General features: G+C 40.0%; 2 protein-coding genes across 5 annotated transcripts in view; one reads left to right on the top strand and one right to left on the bottom strand.

Annotated features, from left to right (window-relative positions):
• Nucleotides 1-13,074, bottom strand: part of LOC144008973 (uncharacterized) — a 53,357-nt gene extending 40,283 nt beyond the window's left edge. The window contains exons 1-6 of the mRNA XM_077508380.1: nucleotides 12,465-13,074; nucleotides 12,246-12,394; nucleotides 5,854-11,557; nucleotides 1,306-1,430; nucleotides 998-1,134; nucleotides 561-680 (exon numbers count right to left, since the gene is read on the bottom strand). Of these exons, the coding sequence (XP_077364506.1) occupies nucleotides 561-680; nucleotides 998-1,134; nucleotides 1,306-1,387 (339 nt within the window). The 5' untranslated portion in view covers nucleotides 1,388-1,430; nucleotides 5,854-11,557; nucleotides 12,246-12,394; nucleotides 12,465-13,074. The remainder of the gene's footprint in view (nucleotides 1-560; nucleotides 681-997; nucleotides 1,135-1,305; nucleotides 1,431-5,853; nucleotides 11,558-12,245; nucleotides 12,395-12,464) is intronic.
• On the top strand, nucleotides 7,349-16,477 carry zcchc2 (zinc finger, CCHC domain containing 2). 4 transcript variants are annotated; one of them, XM_077508376.1, is made up of 14 exons: nucleotides 7,349-8,308; nucleotides 9,892-10,006; nucleotides 10,144-10,214; nucleotides 10,910-10,981; nucleotides 11,110-11,210; nucleotides 11,478-11,581; nucleotides 11,929-11,991; nucleotides 12,143-12,203; nucleotides 12,267-12,402; nucleotides 12,490-12,551; nucleotides 12,713-12,789; nucleotides 12,941-13,069; nucleotides 13,627-14,874; nucleotides 15,765-16,477. In XM_077508376.1, the coding sequence occupies exons 1-14, from the start codon at nucleotides 7,532-7,534 to the stop codon at nucleotides 15,824-15,826; spliced, it is 3,078 nt and encodes a 1,025-aa protein (XP_077364502.1). In that variant the 5' UTR covers nucleotides 7,349-7,531; the 3' UTR covers nucleotides 15,827-16,477. The 4 variants fall into 4 exon arrangements, with proteins under 4 accessions (XP_077364502.1, XP_077364505.1, XP_077364504.1 ...); XM_077508379.1 differs by having other exon boundaries at nucleotides 7,350-8,308; nucleotides 12,279-12,402; nucleotides 12,713-12,783; XM_077508378.1 differs by having other exon boundaries at nucleotides 7,350-8,308; nucleotides 12,279-12,402.
• The last annotated feature ends 1,020 nt before the right edge of the window (nucleotides 16,478-17,497 follow it).

Raw genomic sequence — 17,497 nt, 5'->3', positions numbered from 1 at the left:
GTATATTAACATCTTAGCTGTTCATAATGGGAAATCAAGCCTCTGGTCAATAGTTTTCAGACTGGATTCGGGTTCAAACTTCCCGCTCTCTGTCTTGCGGATGTGACGTCATCTGCGTTTTGTGTACATGAAGAGGGGAAAATGCAGTTTCAAAATGTTATACCATAAATGAAATTGACAATTATTTTAAGTCTCTTAAATTTGTAACAAAAAAAGAAATGTCATTTGATAATAATGTCCATGCAGAATTATTATTAAAAAAAAAAAAAAAAAAAAAAAAAAAACTCTTGGAGCTACCTGACTGTTATGGTTTTTATGTGTTTTTGTTCCCCTCTTTTAAATTTTATTCTATTATGTGATTCATGTAAACTGGATTGACTGGTATTATTATTGGTATTATTCTTCTATGTTCAATAAATGTTATTTAAAACAAAAAGAAAAAGGAAAATGCAGTTTCATTTTCTGGCCACAAGTGGCAGTAGCGATTCGAAATTCAATTTTCTGCGTTCAGTAGTTATAATGCAACTGGTTAAAAAAAAATAAACAAATGCTGTGCCTGCCTGTGTGTTTCCTCCCATGTAAGTGATGCCTCTTATGGCCTGAATGAGTTCTGCAGCACTTTGTTGTTTTCCCAGAGGGATCTCCAGACGATGAGTATCACTGTACTGGATCACAGCCACCTGCAGTCGACACATCATGCATGCATCAATGATGCTCTTTGGACTTGATCAAGATAATAAACCTCATTGAAAGACATACTGTTAAAAAAACAAAAAAAACAAAAACACTTTACTTTATTTATCTTTTTGGTCATAGTTGTGTCAGTAGAGGAAAGTCAAAACACAGTTGAAGCCCAAAAGCCCTTTTTAACCAAGTCTGAATTTTTGCATCTATTTCCATTATTGGGTCTTTCAGTTTCCAACAGACAGCTATTTTATATAAGTGGTGAACCAAATACAAACAGTGAGCGCATACAGGCAATAGTGAGTCGCTCTACCTGTGTATAGTGGGAACTGATGTCAAACTGGCTGGTGATGTTGATAAGCCATTGCTTGGCTGTTTCAAAATCGGCAACGCCAACACTCCACGAGCCATCAACGATAAACACCAAGTCATTCACTGCTGTGCTGCAGCCTGAACATACAAATATATATATAGATATATTTTTTTATAAAAGCATACATATTGAATGCTGTCTGAATATACTGTGAGACAAGTTGCAACATTCAAAAGATGCTACATCTTAATGGGATGTAACTTGATTTTTAAAGTTAAAAACGCTCCGAATCGAAGTATCATCGCTACCTGCTCGGACATCCTCTTCCTTTTCTGCAGCATCCAGAGGAATCAGCAACAAAATTATACTCCACAGCGCCCAGAGCAACATGGCGGTTTGGGAGGGCGGCTCCCCTCACTTGAGTCCAACTTGGCTAAACCGTGATTGAAAACAACATGAGAGAACAAAATATGCATCCAGCATACATAGCAATACGTGCTTTCTAAAATCAAGTCGCTACTTATGGTCCATCCGTTCAGCGTATATACGGGTTATCAAGGTTTTTTTGGGGTTTTTTCAAATGAATGTCCTGACTTAACAAGTCAAGCAGAAACTCGGACACAGTTGGATGTTCCAACGCAATCGTCCTGAACATGTGTCATTAACATACATTATTGGTCAAATAATTTCTGTTGTAGTACATACTATGAGCTGTTCATTGTGTCCATTTTGCAAGCCCAGACATGCTTCCACCAACCACAATACTGGGCCTGACTAAATAACAATGTGCACACTATGCCGAGCACTGATGGGAAAACTTCAGTATAAACATGGCAGAGGGCATTGCAGAAATTTTGGCAGCAGATTTAAAAGGCATGGGAGGATCAGTCAGCTGAACAGAAGACAGCACTATACCGCAAAGATTTATGTCAGGAACTATAACCATTTTCTCACTCTTGGCATGAAAAATAGAATTGACTCTTGTACAATTATGCCTAATTTTGCACCTAAATAATCTAATGACAAAATGGGATACTGTAGATTGTCAAAATAGAAGTGAGAATATAGAAACTATATTATAGACTGTAAACACCTCTCTATGTAAACACTTTGTGAGGTGAAGCTTTTCATTTGCTCTTGGGAAAGAGTTTGGAAAATGTGATGTCAATTTTTTTCATATCAAGAATGAATGAATGAATTTGCGTCATTCATTGACAAGACAAATTAAGAAAAACTAATTCCATACATAAATAACATGACAACTATCCGAAACAATCGCTAATGCTAACAGTAATCAAAAGGGACCAGTTTGAGTCCCACTTGGTCCAAAATATTAAACTCGTAAGTGGTTGCTGGTGATATGTCAGTTCTATAGCACTACCGAGGTACCCTTTAGCATGGCACAAAACCCGCAAACACTGTATAGCGCTCTCCTGTGAACAAAGAAGCAGCAAGATGCTAAAAATAATGCTAAAGCTAATGATGCTAGTGCACTAGGGTGGCCAGGCGTCCTGATTTAGGCAGGACAGTCCTAATTTTCACTGATATGTCCTGCGTCATGCTCAACCTGAGTAGAATGCTGGTTTGTCCTCCTTTTTTTAAAAAAGAATGAGCCGCTGCTGAGTTTATGTGAGCCAACGTCACCCACGCCCCACGTTTATCATTTAGTGACACAAACATGATCTATAAACCATGCAAAACTTTATTGTTGATAAAATTACACTGCGAGTCTGATGTACAGCGTTTCCCGCTGGGGTTAGGTTCCAAAAAATACCCGCAATAAATGAAATCTTCAAAGTAGTTATAGATTTATGTTTTACATTTATTATAAATGTTTTAATTAAATGTTATAAACCCTTCACCACACAGTTTATACACATTTCGCATTGAGGCATTTACATTTTCTCACATTTCTCTCTTGTTTAAACATTCTCAATGATCAAACCTTCATAATTTTGATAAAATTACTGTAAAAAAAAAAAATCATCCAAAGTTGCACTAAAAAATCTGCAAAACAACAAGGCCGTAAAAAGTGAACAGCGTTATAGCGAGGGAACACTTATTATTATTATTTTTTTTAAATATGTCCTCCTTTTTTACCTTTTGGAAATGGCCACGCGAGTGATGTTTGGGACAATCACTCAAATGGGCCTCTAAAATTCTTGCCACCGGACTATATAATGGGAATTTCTGTGAATAAAATAGCCAAAAGGTGTCTTACTCTATATGATATGCTTGAGAGCCATCGCTAAACAAAATCTGGAATTTGTGACAGGTTGTTGTGGCTGTCAGAGTACCTACTTCCTGAATACTGTCAAGGTGGTGCATGAGAATGCTTTCATTGACTTGGGCGCTCACTTATTTTCCACATTTTGGGATCTGCTTACACTAGAAAAAGTGAGAAGCTGGCAGAAGGGGCGGAAGAGGAGATGGCCGGAAAGTACTGCCAGTGAGATGGGACAAATACATCCGTAGAATGAGTCAATTTCACCTGTATGTCGATCTTTATTATGCTTATTGTGTTGATGAAAATTGATGCGTCTACTCTACAAACATCAATCACATTCATCCATCTTGGCTTCGACTGGTCTGGATCTGTAGTGCCTATTTTTAACCCCTGGGCGTTATCTTATTTTGAAATGACTTGGTCAGAACCATCAAAAAGCCCAAAACGGGTCACAATAATGCCTAACGGATAAACGTTCAAAAATGTGGTAATCATGTCATGGAGTTGTGGTTCTACTGGGGGTGGAAACGGTAATCAAAATAGGAGCCCACGGTTTCTAAAAATGACTTTACATGGGTTCTCCATAAACTGCTCGCCCCAAATTCTCTTCTGTTCAGATTCTCTCTTTCCTTTTAAGGCATGTCATTCATTACATACATACACACAACAGGGATAGGTGAATACTGACACTAAATTCCTTCTGACCTCGCGGTGGATTTGCCACAGCCATGGTGCAGCGCACCAACCACATCAACCACCTCCTCTGGCTTCTAAATCACAGAACATTCCTTGTGCACAGACGTCGCTCACTCCCTTTGCTTACATGTTTTTTTTTTTAAACCAGTCTTAGAGACAATTTTAAGTTCTCCATACACAGACATAGTACAACACAGGGGTGTCAAACTCATATTAGTTCAGGGGCCACATGGAGGAAAAATATATTACTAAGTGGGCCGAATCAGTAAAATAATGGTATATAACTTGAAAATAGTTACCATCAATTATATGCAGATTATTTTGCGATTTTTGGGCCAGCCCTAAATTACGGAGCTCAATTGTAATCTATTGTTTAAAAAAATAACACGGATGCAAATGAAACACGGCAACACTTTGCCTGTATGAGTTCCGGACATGTTAAATCTATCAATTAAGATTGTATTGTTTTTAAAATGATCAAAATGAAAGCCGAACTTGACGCCCTGCGATGGGCTAGCGACCAGCCCAGCGTGTATCCTGCCTCTCGCAAAAAGTCAGCTGGGATTGGCGCCAGCTCACCCGAGTGAGGATAAGCCGTTATAGAAAATGGATGAATGGAAGCTAAACTTGAACCAAGCCCAAAATCAACATCATAATAGTTGAGTTGTCCTCACTATGCACATCCTACATTATATATTGGAACATGTTCAAAGCATTTCACATTCCAATAAAAACTCAAACTTGTGCATTGTCATCTTAGTAAAGGCTGAATTTTTCATTTTAAAGATGGTATTGGATAACAGATTGTACAAATGGTGCTAAAGTTATGGAAAAAAATGAGCCTCTGATTTTGTAAGTTTGACCACTTATAAATAATTTAACAGCTTCTATTTTTTATGATATGTATAATTTAGTATAGAGAGTCTGAACATAGACAAAAGACAAAAAAAAGAGAGATTAATTTGCATTTCATTCAGTGGAATGAGCATAAAATCTTACAGAAATCATGACTTGCTAATTGGAGAAGTAGATGTGGATGTAATTCTAAAATTCAGCACACATCTCAGGAAGGATATTGGTCTATTAATGTTTGCAGATCCTCTCCATAGCCTCCATATTCTAAGCCTGTTCATAATTTGAAGATTCAAATATATAGATTCAAGCCGAGACACTTGCTTGGCCATTCAATGACTTTAAAGTGCTTTTTCTTTGACCCACTCTTGTGTTGTCTTGACTGCAAATAGAGAAACAAGTTTCCAGTGCCATGTTCGATAATGGGAAAGATATTCTTCATGCTCCAGTGGGATTGAGAGTTTTTATGAGGCCATCATATGTGTTGTCCTTTTTTACCACTGGCTCACATTAACCATTAAGTAATGTTCACAAATGACAATTCTTCCTGTCGCACTTTAACATAAAATCTCGTCTCCATTTGAAACCCTATAAACAAATTCTGTCACATCGCTGTCAAATACACGTACAAATTTACATAAAGAAATTAATTATAATTCACAATTATAATTGTATGGTTTCATATACAGTAATTATGATGGAAGAGAATTTTAGACTAACTGCATGTCTTTTGAAATACCGAAAAACATGTGATGGGAAATTCTAAAATGCTTTGCCCGAAAGCAGAGAACTTCCCTGACCCATAATCACAGAGGTTCATGTAAGCGGTATATTTAACTTTTTTTTTTCTTCCCCCCGCATTGTCCTGATGGTTGATCCAAACCAAACTCAGGCCATGAAAAAGAAGGACAATAAAAAGTTATCCAAACATGCATCGGTACACCGGACAACTACATTTTATGACTTTGTCACACTGCTTCCAAATAACTTAAAAACGACCTTTTATTCTGTAAATCCTCAATTTAAATCATAGCCTGAGGGACCCCATACAAGAGGAAGTACAGTAAATAAGCTGACTTACCCTCCGTGGAAGCAGTCAAGAAGTGATGACAGGGCCGTGTGCGTGCTTCAGCTTCAAGTAGTCACAAGTGACTGTGAAGAGAAAGAGAGGAGAATGAAGTTCCGAATTGGTAGTGACAGTCCTCTCTCTGGTTGGCACACGGAATGGTAGGAGTGTCAGGGCAGGTCTTTATAAACCGTGGCGGCCTTCGCCACAAAATGTAGCCAGAGTCCCGTGCTGACGTCCACTACACATGTGCAGGGACCACAGCGGACATATGCTGCTGCCGGGTTTGTGTTTTACACTCTTCTGGTGTTCATTTGGTATCAAATTTGACATGAAAAGCCTCATTTGTTTATGACTTTATGAAAATCTTTTACAAAGGGATGGAGATAAATATGAAAGAGGACGTCAATATGAATTTATTTTAAGACTAAAAGAGGCCATATGTAAAAGGTTTTAAAATGGAGCTATGTAAACAAACAATCGCTTTAACCAAAACCATGTAGTTTCAATAAATTATAGGCTCAACATTAAATGCTAAATGACATCTGTTGCACTTTGGAAAGCTGAGAACACTTTCTAGTTAGTTTATTCTTGTAAGTTATTACGGTGGCATTTCTGAAGTAAATACTGAATGAAATCAATGTAATCCAGGGGGAAACTATTACTATCATTTAATGCAGACAATTTCTAATTTGCCATCGATATTAAGTGGAGTGTGCATGATTGCTTTTGATTCCAGGCGCCAGCATGTTTCTTCTATGTTTATGTAGATTTTGTCTCACAATTGTATAGGCCTAACTATATATCCTATCAAGTGACCTGGCTCAAATTCTAAATATTTGTACAAAGGTTAAGGCATATATTTTTTTAATTCTGACTTGCACAACTTCAGAGTCATTTATTATTTGGGGGATATATACTTCAAGTACTGCTGTTAAACTGCATGTCCCGACTAGACACAATATTCACGTGAAGTAAGTGTGCAGTAATTATCTTTTGGGGGGGAAAAAGTTAAGTGACGTTGATACATGCAGATCACAGACACATTTTTTTGGTCAGTACGCAAGATTAATAAGGATGTTGAGCAACTGGTGCCCCCTACTGGTCTATCCCAATAAAGACAAGTAGTAGCTGCTGTCCACATTACAATGGTACAGTAGTAGTTGTAGTAGTAATAATAAGAATAATAAGAATAATAATAATACAATAATACATAACTATTATTTGAAAATAGCGTTTTCTTCTGCAGTTTTTTTTTATTATTCTACGGATTTAGGTTTTTAAACATGTTTTATGTGTATTATACAAACATTGTGACGTTTTAAATTCAACCATTTTTTCTAATTTTAAAGCTGTATTCAACAAAGAGCTGATTTGTATGTTCCCTGCAAGAAACTTGATGCCGAAACAAGTTCCCCACCCGAACTCTCGTGACTTGCTGAATTCAGGTGAAATAAAAATGACCGGGAGGCGGCAGCAATGCGCTGCCTATCAATGGTTACTCTACCGGAAATAATGTAGTAGAAGAAGGAAATAGTAGACCACTATGGAGCCGCCCCGTCTAATGGCGAGCTAACAGAAGCAACACTATAATCGAGTCACTCAGGGTGTGTTATAACGCCAAAACGCGTCAATAATGTAGCTGTATTGCACCGCCATTCTGACTTTTGGGCTCGTTCTCGCAGCGCTGATAATGCCGAAAATGAAACTACGGATGAAAACGGGCGAGGAAGGTGGCGACGAAACGACGGAGGAAGATGCATTGGATCCGAGGGAACGACAACATATCCCCAGTGTGGTCTCTCCTACCTCCATGTCCAACAGGCTGGAGCATTCGCCCAAAACCCATTTATATCCAGCGCGGCTGGACAAGGAGACTGTTTTTGAATGGTTCGGCCTTCATCTAAACCCTGCCAAGCGAATCGAGTTCATGTGCGGGCTGATGCACATGTGTCAACCCCTGGAGCTTCGCTTTTTAGGATCTTACTTGGAGGATCTCGCCAGGAAAGATTATCACGTTTTACGGGACTTCGAGTTTCGTGCAAATAATCCACACGAGTTGGGGATTCTAACGGACTTAATCGACCCTGTAGTGAGGTCCAAACTACTAGTGTGTCTCTCCCTCCTCGGATCTGACAGCAGGGAATGCGCTGGGATACTCTTTCGCATACTGAGCCATGTAGATCCGTCCCTGTTCTACAAAAAATACGACTACTCCCTTCCTACATTCAGGGACCCTCACCACCACTCGTTCCATCCCGATGAGAATACTTGCAAACAAACGTGCGGCGTCTCAAGCACCGAGACCTCCGCAGGACCGTTGGACCAGTTAGCCTTGCTTTTCAGTATGGCCTCTTTACACCCAGCTTTTCATTTTCACCAGCGGGAGACTCTTCGGACGCAGCTTGAGAAAATCGAGCTCGCGATCGAGGAGGAAAGGCGACAGCTTCATCGAAACTCACAAACAACGGTGAGCAATAAGCTTGCTAAGATGCTAAGCTAGCTCTTTGTTTACTTTTATTTCACCACTTTTAGTTAAAGTTTCATTTTCATGTAGTTAGTTTTTGTGTAGTTTGAATGTTTACGTCCAAATCGGAAGCAGTACCAAAGATAAATTGTATTTTTAATAGATGTCTATCTCGTCTCTCGAGTGACAGCTGGTGCTTTAGCTCCAACATAGCTAAAGGCTAAGTTGCAGCTAGCAGGCGTAAGTTTTGCAAATAACGCCGTCATAAGTATTACAACGCAACAGGGATTGCGTCGAGTTAGTTGCACATGTGCAAGTCAGTGTAAGACAACTAAATGAGTGGCCTTAAATTTGCATAGCGCTTGTATTCCTACGATTAAGATACTCAAGGAGCTTTTACATGTTGTTGTGATAATGCAGCATCTGGTGCAACTGGGGGGGGTTAAGTTTCTTGCTCAAGGACAATGGACATTGGTCACAGGTGCTCAGGATCGGACCCACGGTCGTGCAGCAGGTTGGGAGAGAACCAACATGCCACCTCAAGACTTAAACTTAAAGTCTCAAGAAAGTCAAGCCACCTTAAATGGAACCTTTACTGCAGTAGCTTGTCTTCACAAAGAGAGATGATCATTAACATTAAGACCAAATAATAATGTACTACCGCTTCATAACAATTTGAATCTCCTGTTGTCATTCTTTTCTCTTTTTTTTCTTCTCTCAGCTGTCCCTCCAATGTGCTGTTTCACTACTGGAAAAGTGAAACTATTGCATATGAAAGTTTGTTTTGCTGCCAGTTACATTTCTTATGGTGTTATCCAACTACTCTACATGGCATGCAGCCATCGACTGGCATTGTGCAAGTTTTGGCATGGACCTTGTACTTATTATGATACTGCTGGAGCTACTGTGTCAAATTAGATACAGCAATACGTTTTATTAGCAAAATATAATGTTGCTGCTGCAATCTACAATAGTACTTTAGATTCTTCGTAGTATAGTCATGCTGGAATCAGAGCTGCATAATCTATTTATATCTGGATAAACAAAATGATATCGTCTGGTCTGGCTATACAAAACTATGCTGTTGTTCAGCCTTGCTGTTTTTAGCACCTATAATGTAATCATTTTCCCAAAAGTCTTTAAATCCATGCTGTCAATGCAGGGTGTTGTAATATTCATTTAGCAGGAAACGGCACATTCATTGTGCTGTTGGATTTTTGAAACATATGTGCTTCATTGACATTGGTGGCGTACCCATTGAAGTGGCTCATGAGCTTTACAACAATGTACAGTATGTTTTGTTTTACTCGATTAGGGTCATCATCAATGCGAGTGAAGGGGGCCATGTGCGCGAAAGATGCTGTGCTCCTAATGAAATGCATGTGCCATTTTTAGAGTGCTGTGCTGTGTCAGGACAAATGTGGTTTACCACCAACAAAGGGAGTAGCCTATTAAGCTTTGAAACAAGGGCTGAGACTGGACTTAAAATGTTTGGCAGCCCGGCCCATTTAAGAAAACATCCTGCATAATGCATAAGAAGAATACATAATGATAACAGTGGGTTAATGTTATCTTTTTAACCCCAGGAGTTGCCAAGCCAGAAGGGTGACTATCTGCCATCTTTGGGTTTGGGGGAATGCACAGACTCACATCCTCCTTGTCAGAGCCGACGCTCCAGACGTGTGGCGATACAAAGAAAAGGTGAGTGTAAACATGACTAGATAACAATGTAAGTTTTACACATTGAATTGATTTTATTGTCAGTTATGTTGTCTTATTACAGACACTGAATCAAATGTAAACAATTCGATCTCTGACGTATTGTTGTGTTTTTCTAGCGGTGCATATTGAAGCAATTGTGCTCAAGTGCATCTCTCTGACAAGAATAGACAAGGAATACAACTTCGAGGTGAGGAACGTTGGCATACACGCTCATATGACTGGTGATTTATTGACGATGAATTGTATCAGTGAAGTTCTATTTCTTATTTGTTTATTTTAAACTAAAGCTGGCAGGCTTAAATCCTGGTGGGGCCTTTTATTTACACACTTCATGTTAAACTATCGCGGGAGCAACTGATGTCACAACACGCACACACTTTCATCGAAAAAAAACAAAACTTTTTTTGTTTATTTATGAAGATGAAAAGATCAAGTTAGTAAAATAACTGCCTTTAAATACTCATCTGTATTTCGAGTCCATGGTCGGAAGTGTTTTATTTTGAAATTGTACTGTACATGCGAGTCCCACTTGGGACTCTGCCATGTGCTCTAAAATTCCACCACTTTTGGTTATCTACAGTAAGACACCTTTCGAAGCACATATTCACTAGTCTGTTAATATTTAACAGTCATGGAGCAGTTTTGCTTGTTCTTGGACATCGTTCAGGTGCATTGTTCTTTTCACAAACAAAAGAGCCTCCAGCAACTCACGTTTGGTGTGTTGAAGCCCTCATCTTTTATGGAAACCAAATAAGGCGACATGCAGTACAAACTGCTTGACTTAATACAGTCTACAAGTGAATGTAGAGGTGGTTAGGAACCTGAGGAACTTTGATTTTTCTCCCTCCCCTTTTAACTTTTGAGGCCTCTACTCTGTTTCAGGTGAAGTGGTCAGACTCCTCCTCCAGTAATGTGACCAAAACTCATTTGGAACTGGAAAATTTCCTTTTTAAGGTAAGGTCATTTCAATGGGCTTGTACTTAGTACCTCCTCTCCAGTATCAACATGACAAGATTTCTTAAAATTGATAACTCTGTCAAAATGCTGAATCTGGTTGGAATGGCCACTTTATACGTCTGCAGCTTCCTAAAGATCAATGCACCGAGTCATTTGCGAAGAGCCTCCTGAGACTTTTGAGCCAGGGGCACCACTATGAGAGCAGAGAGGGCGAGAAATGCCTCAGGTATGTTTGTGTTCTAAGGCCGACACGCTAGCATGCAAACGCACAACACGGGAGCTCATCAGTTTCATTTCATTCAAAATGAAACTCAGAAAAGGAAAGTTATCTGACTGGCCTCATTGTGCTTGTGCTGTGTGTTTGCTAGTCTGACCTAGTCAATAATGTAAGAGGATTTTGAGGGTTAATTTTTTTTGTGGCTACATTTATTTTTGTTCTTCAGCCTACATATTAGCTCCACAAAAAAATAAATAAAAATGTTCTTATCTCCAGGGAAAAGTTCCTTGCTGCTCCTCCAATTTTCCGACAGACCAGGAAGGTGTGCAGCTTCTTCAATCGTGACTCCAGTTACTCTACAAAACCATCAAGTTGCTGTTGTAAGAAGCCAATCATTCAACCAGTAACAATAAATATTTAATCAAACACTGACTGTGACTAGATAGATAGATGTGAATCGCAAAGGCCTCAAATGACATTAAGAAGCATTACGTAGGATGTTGAGAGGCAGTAAAAATTGAAATACAATTTCATACTTTATTTTACATGTAATACTATTTAGCAATAATAAATGTGACAGCCTTATTATACAAACAGTTTCTTAGCACTGTATTTAGTATTTACTTTGGATATTTTGATATTCGTCCATATTCTTTCAGATCAGGTCACTGTAAGAGACTCATTGTAGTGCAATAGAGTCCAATTTTTGTGTTGTTTTTCTAACTAGGCAATTGTCAGCTGGGGAAAAACGTACAAGGTGATTGTTCTGATGCCTCTAGTCAGGACGAAGGTAAGAGCTCATCATCCCACACCAAAAAATAAATAAAAAAAAGATTTTAGCTCCAAGCGAAAGTTTGGGTTGCATGGAGAGAAGAATCAATTAACTACAAAAAAAAATGAGGCCTGACAAATGAAATCTGGTATTACTTTTACGTTTTTAGATGTAGAATCGGGTACTCAGGGGCACAAGAAAAAGCACGGAGCCAAGAGTGCAAGTCAAAGGTAAGTAGAAGAAAGTAGAATAGTTACAACAAAAGCACCAACCGAAATGATTACTTTCAGAAGACTTGTCTTTAGCCTGTCTAGTGCCAAAGGCCCTCAGGGAGATAGTCGGAGGGGGCCTCACGTCGCCGAGCTCAGTGGTCCATCAGAAAGGAGGAAGAGAGGCTTCAACCTGAGGAACGTGCCGGAACCTGAACAGGTGGACAATCATTGTCATAGATTTTTGTTACAATAACCTGATCAAATAAAAAGAAATACGACCTGAAGTTTTACCGTGTCCCTCCAGGACACAGAGAAGAGAAGCCACTCCGGAGCCAAGACGAAAAGCAAAGTCCAGCCAGCAGACAGGTACCGGTGCATCTTTGACCATCGACGAAAACTAATTCAATAGCATGATTGCACAATGAGGTCACTTTCAATTAATTTTTGTTAATGTGTAAGATGCTGATGTCATGATCCAGCTGTGTAATGCAGTTCCGCCCTGATATTTTTTTTCTTTTGGTTTACAGAAACACCAAACAGGGATCTTCACGTGTGACCAATGGTGATCTGGCAACAACTCATTTGCCTCAGAAGAAAGGTGGAGGTTTGTGTTATCATGCCTGGAAACTGTTTTATTTCCTTTATTATTTTTCACAGAATAGCTTTGTAGTTATACTAGTTGTATTTTCAACCTCCGATATGATTTGCATTGTTTATGAGCTTTGTTAATCCTGTGGCCAATATGTCCAATTTAGGTTTGGTAGCTGTTGCTTGCTCCGGACCGGACACATTTGGTGAAACGTCATCAGAGAGCTACAGTTCCCCATCAAGTCCTCAACACAGAGGAGCAGAGAGTTTGGATAGTGAGGATGATAATAATAAAGGTATTAAAAAAAAATAAAAATCCCTCATTCAGAAAGTCAGATTCTTAAACAACCGTTTCTATTGCTATGATCATACCAATAATGATTATTTGGAGAAGGGAAAAAAAAAAAAAAAAAAAAAAAAAAAACTCCAAATCTTAACTTTGTTCAAATGTCCTTTCACAATACATTTGTTCATTGAACATCTTTTCAGATTTTCAAAATGCTGCATACGGTTGTTTTTTTAAACTTAAACAATAGACATAGTTGTTTTAAAATTCTAACAAAAAGTTCATGACGCTCCCAATGTCATCAATGTTTCTTAAATAAAAGTCAAATGAAAACTTAAACATGTAAATAGTAGGGGTAAACCAATGTGTTTTGTTTTTTTTCTCGTTTTTTTTTTTTTATCTGTTTTATATCAGTGCCCGGACGATAATCGGATACCATTTATAACATTAATCATGGTCTGTTTTTCTAAAAAACTTGTTTATTTTTCTGGAGTCTACAAAAGAAAAGGGTGAATGGATGATATTTGACCGGCAATATATTCATGCTTGATAACTTTTTTCCCACAGATACTGACAGCCACTCTGATGACTCCTTAAAAGTAGCAGGCCCCGCCATGTTCTTCACGCATCCAGCTGAGCCCATGTCTGTCCACCCTTTGTCCCCTAACCACCACCCACCCCAGACGGACTTTACCAGCCCCGAGAACAGCATCCACTTTCCCCCTCTTTCCTTCATGCACCCTCTACCTGACGTGCTCGCTAACGGCGCGTGCGACCCTCCGCTGACTGTGCCTCCGCTTCCCGGCCAAAACATCCACCCGGATGGGAAGCCACGAATGATGCCGATACCCCCCGTGGGTCCGGTTCTGCCGGGCCCCGGTGAGCCGGATAAAAGGGACATCATGCCAACTTTCGGTGTTCCATCTATGGGCTTCCAGCCTCCTGTCCAGAGGTTCAAAACGGCGCATAACCAAGGCGGTCACGACGGCTCGTCAGAGAGCACGCCTGCTCCCGTTGCCAAGCACCCGGGTTTGACTTTACCGCCCGCTCTGCCGCCACCATACGGCTTGCCACCTGGAGGCGCGCCCGCAGCGACCGGCCTGGTGCAAGCGGGCGTGCCCGCGGCCGTCCCTACGCACACCCCGGGCCCCAGCCCAGCACTTGCTCACAGCGACTGCATCTCGTACAGCAACGCCAGCGACGGCAACAATCCTATCGCGCAGCAACAAGTGCCATCGGCGCCGCAGCAGCATCTGATGGGCTGCGGGACCTGCGGCTGTCACAACAACTGCGGCAGTCGAGGCGGCGGCGGCAACGGTGCGAGCGGCTGCCAAGCACCGCTCTTCTTCCCCAACCACCAGATGGCGGCGGTGCGGCAGGTCTTCAGCGTTCCGCCGCCTCTCTTGCAACTCACGAGCCTGCGCATCAACAGCTACCTCACCCAGGGCCAGCCGCCCCACCAGGCCAACGGGGCCGCCGGCCTGCCGCCCTTCTACCCCGCCCACCCTTCAGCCTACGGCCCCCTCCACTCGCATCCTCACAGCCACGCGGACGTGCCGTCGCACATGCTGAGCACGCAGGTGGTGGCGGCGGCGGCGGCCAGCTACAACCTTCAACAGCAGATGACGCCGGGCGCGTCCTTCCAATGCATTTACCAGCAGGTTTACCCCAATCCTCTGGGGATGCTGCAAGCGCCTATGCTGGGGGGCGGCGGAGTCAATAAGAAGAATGGGAGCGTGTCCTGTTCCAACTGCGGTGTGAGCGGACATTACGCTCAGGACTGCAGCCAGCCCTCTATTGACTCCTCACAGCAAGGTAAAGGGGCACGTGTCTGTTTATGCTATGCTAAAAACAAAAACTAACAAACTTACTCTAAAAGTTATGTGAATTAAAAAAAAAAAAATCAAAAAATAAAAACGAGAGCTGTCAAACATTTTTTTTTAATCAGATTAATCATGGGATCTTAATAATTCTGATTAATCACAATTAATCGCTTAATTGAAAAAAAAGCTTTTTATCAACATCTTTGCCCGCCATATTTAAAGAGCATCCGTTATGTTATTTTTTTTTCGACATTCAGTGTTATGAGTTAATGTTGTGAGGACGTCTTCAAAAAATTGTATCCACGGCACACGCTCATCCTCCTCTTTTTCTAATCAGTTAATTACTTGCGTAATTTAAAATGGAAAAAAAAAATTGTTTGGCATGAACAAATATTCTGAATGTCATACGCAAACATTTATTAAATGCTTTTCTTCAATGCATGTACTAGTAGTTTTGTTTATTGGTCAAACAACCTGTGTTACCTTTAATCTGCTGTCAAACTAAATAATCAGGTTAAAGTTAATATTGTGATTAATCTACGTTAATACATGATTAATACAATAATTCTTGTGATTAATTCGTTAACGCTTTAACTTTGACAGCGCTAACAAAAACTCACTAATAAAGAAAAAATATTTCTAAATCTGTGCAGTTCACAATATTAGCAATGTTGCTTATTAGCATAAAACATTGGCTAACTAGCTAGCTATTTTTTTTAATTTTGTTTATTAAGGAGTCAAATCAATTAAGCGAGTTTTTCAGCAAATAACGGTAGACGGGGTTGCCATGACAACAACAGACACTAGCTGTTCTCATTAAAAAGCTCCTTTGACGCCGCAACGGCCGAAATTCTGTTTTGACCGCTTGTGTTCCTACTGCAGGTGGCTTCCGGTTAAAATACGCAGCTTCACACGTTGCAGAGGCACTCGACGGCGCTGACTGAAAAAGTGAAGCTGTTTTTCCACAGTCACGCTTTCCGTGTTCTCAAAAAGAGCAAGAAGAAGAAAGAGAAAAGAAACAGGAGGCTTCTCAGAGAAAGCGTCCCCTGCTAAGGGCTCAGCGGACAAAGACGACAAAAAAAAAAAGTATTTGTGCCTAAACCTATTTCACATGAAATGATTTCAATTGTCTCGTGCACATGAGTTCCTCCACTTTCAGTTGAGTTTGGATATTTTTGCACTGAGGGTGGGAAAACATTTAACTTATTATTACTTATTATATTGTTAGGGCGCTTTTAGAGACATTTTAGTTTTTAACGTGAAGATAAGGGAGTGACAAAAGTTCTTCTGCTTCTAAAAGCTGATATTTATGCTTTCTTGACATTACTGTTTTGAGGAAGGTTTTATTTGAATCTTTTCAGAAAAAAAAATATCAAAATGAAACTGTTAAGAAAATAATTGTGCTTTGACCTCACTGTAAGTTTTTGAATGTACGCCACATTTAAGGAAGCTGAAGTGAGACGTGTGAATTCAACGCTTATTTGCCACTCAGTAAGAATGTGGGCATTTGAAGGTAATTGCTGCTTTGAACATTTCGTTTTATTGCATTTTTGTTTGTTTGTTTTTCATTATTATTGCTAATGTGCACTACAACCTTGGGGGGGGGGGGGGGCATCTATTTTAAGCCGGGTTTTACTGTACAAACAATTAGGAAATGAGTCAGTCTGGTAAGTGTAGTGAACCCTCTCGTTTTCATGGCGTGGCATTCATAAATTCACGTTTTTCGTTTTTTCTTTATTCACCTAAAAATTCACGTACTTATTTATTGTGTGTGCTGCCACCTTGTGGCCTCTTGGTGCCAAGGAATTGTGATAAAGTGAGTCGAGGAGCTTGCTGGCATCTATCTAGGTGCAAAGGAAATATGTTGAAGTCATTTGAGGAGTTTCATTTCATTAATGCAATTCACAGAAGTGGGGGTTCAAAGAAATATTCCTTTTATTTAAAGTCTAATATTTCACTTAGGACATATGGCAACGGATATTAAGTGTTCAGTATCTAAAATATTCACGATGGGTCAAAAGGTTGCTGGATGCTTTGTGAACCAGGTCCGACAATTATTCAATTCATTAAAGTTGATGAATGAAAGTCATTTGTATTAAATGCATTTAATTTCAGAAAAACCAAATTTGGCAGCAACACAATTTGGGTGGGTTGTATTTTTTGTAGCACCCTGGTCCTCGAGCTCTGGAGAAGCCTGATAATGATCCTCACCTGTGTTGGAGTAGGGAGACATGGAAAAAAGGCTGGCTAGTATTCCCTGCGGACAAGGGTCGGGAAACATAACCGGCGCTTCTCACAGTAAATTAGTCTTTCAGGTAAAATTTCAGGATGAACTTGAGATGGAGTTAACGTCTGGCCTAACTCTAAGAAGCCACCTAAGGAAATGTGATTTACATCCAGAAAAAAAAAAAAAAAAAAAAAAAAACATACCTAAACAGAAGGGGGGTAAAACAAACAAAATATTAAAGGGGCTAAAGAAAAGCAATCAATGAATTTTGTCACACAGCTGACGAATATCTCAATCTTTTTTGAGTAGCGTATTTTAGGCATCTATGGGGTTTGTGTGAACCTGGCCATCAAGTACATTGTTCACAGTGATGGACAAATAAAGCTTC

The sequence above is a fragment of the Festucalex cinctus genome, chromosome 20 (assembly GCF_051991245.1).
Source record: "Festucalex cinctus isolate MCC-2025b chromosome 20, RoL_Fcin_1.0, whole genome shotgun sequence".
Lineage (NCBI taxonomy): Eukaryota > Metazoa > Chordata > Actinopteri > Syngnathiformes > Syngnathidae > Festucalex > Festucalex cinctus.
The sequence above is the reverse complement of the archived record's forward strand: the minus strand, read 5'-3'. Positions and strand labels throughout refer to the sequence as shown.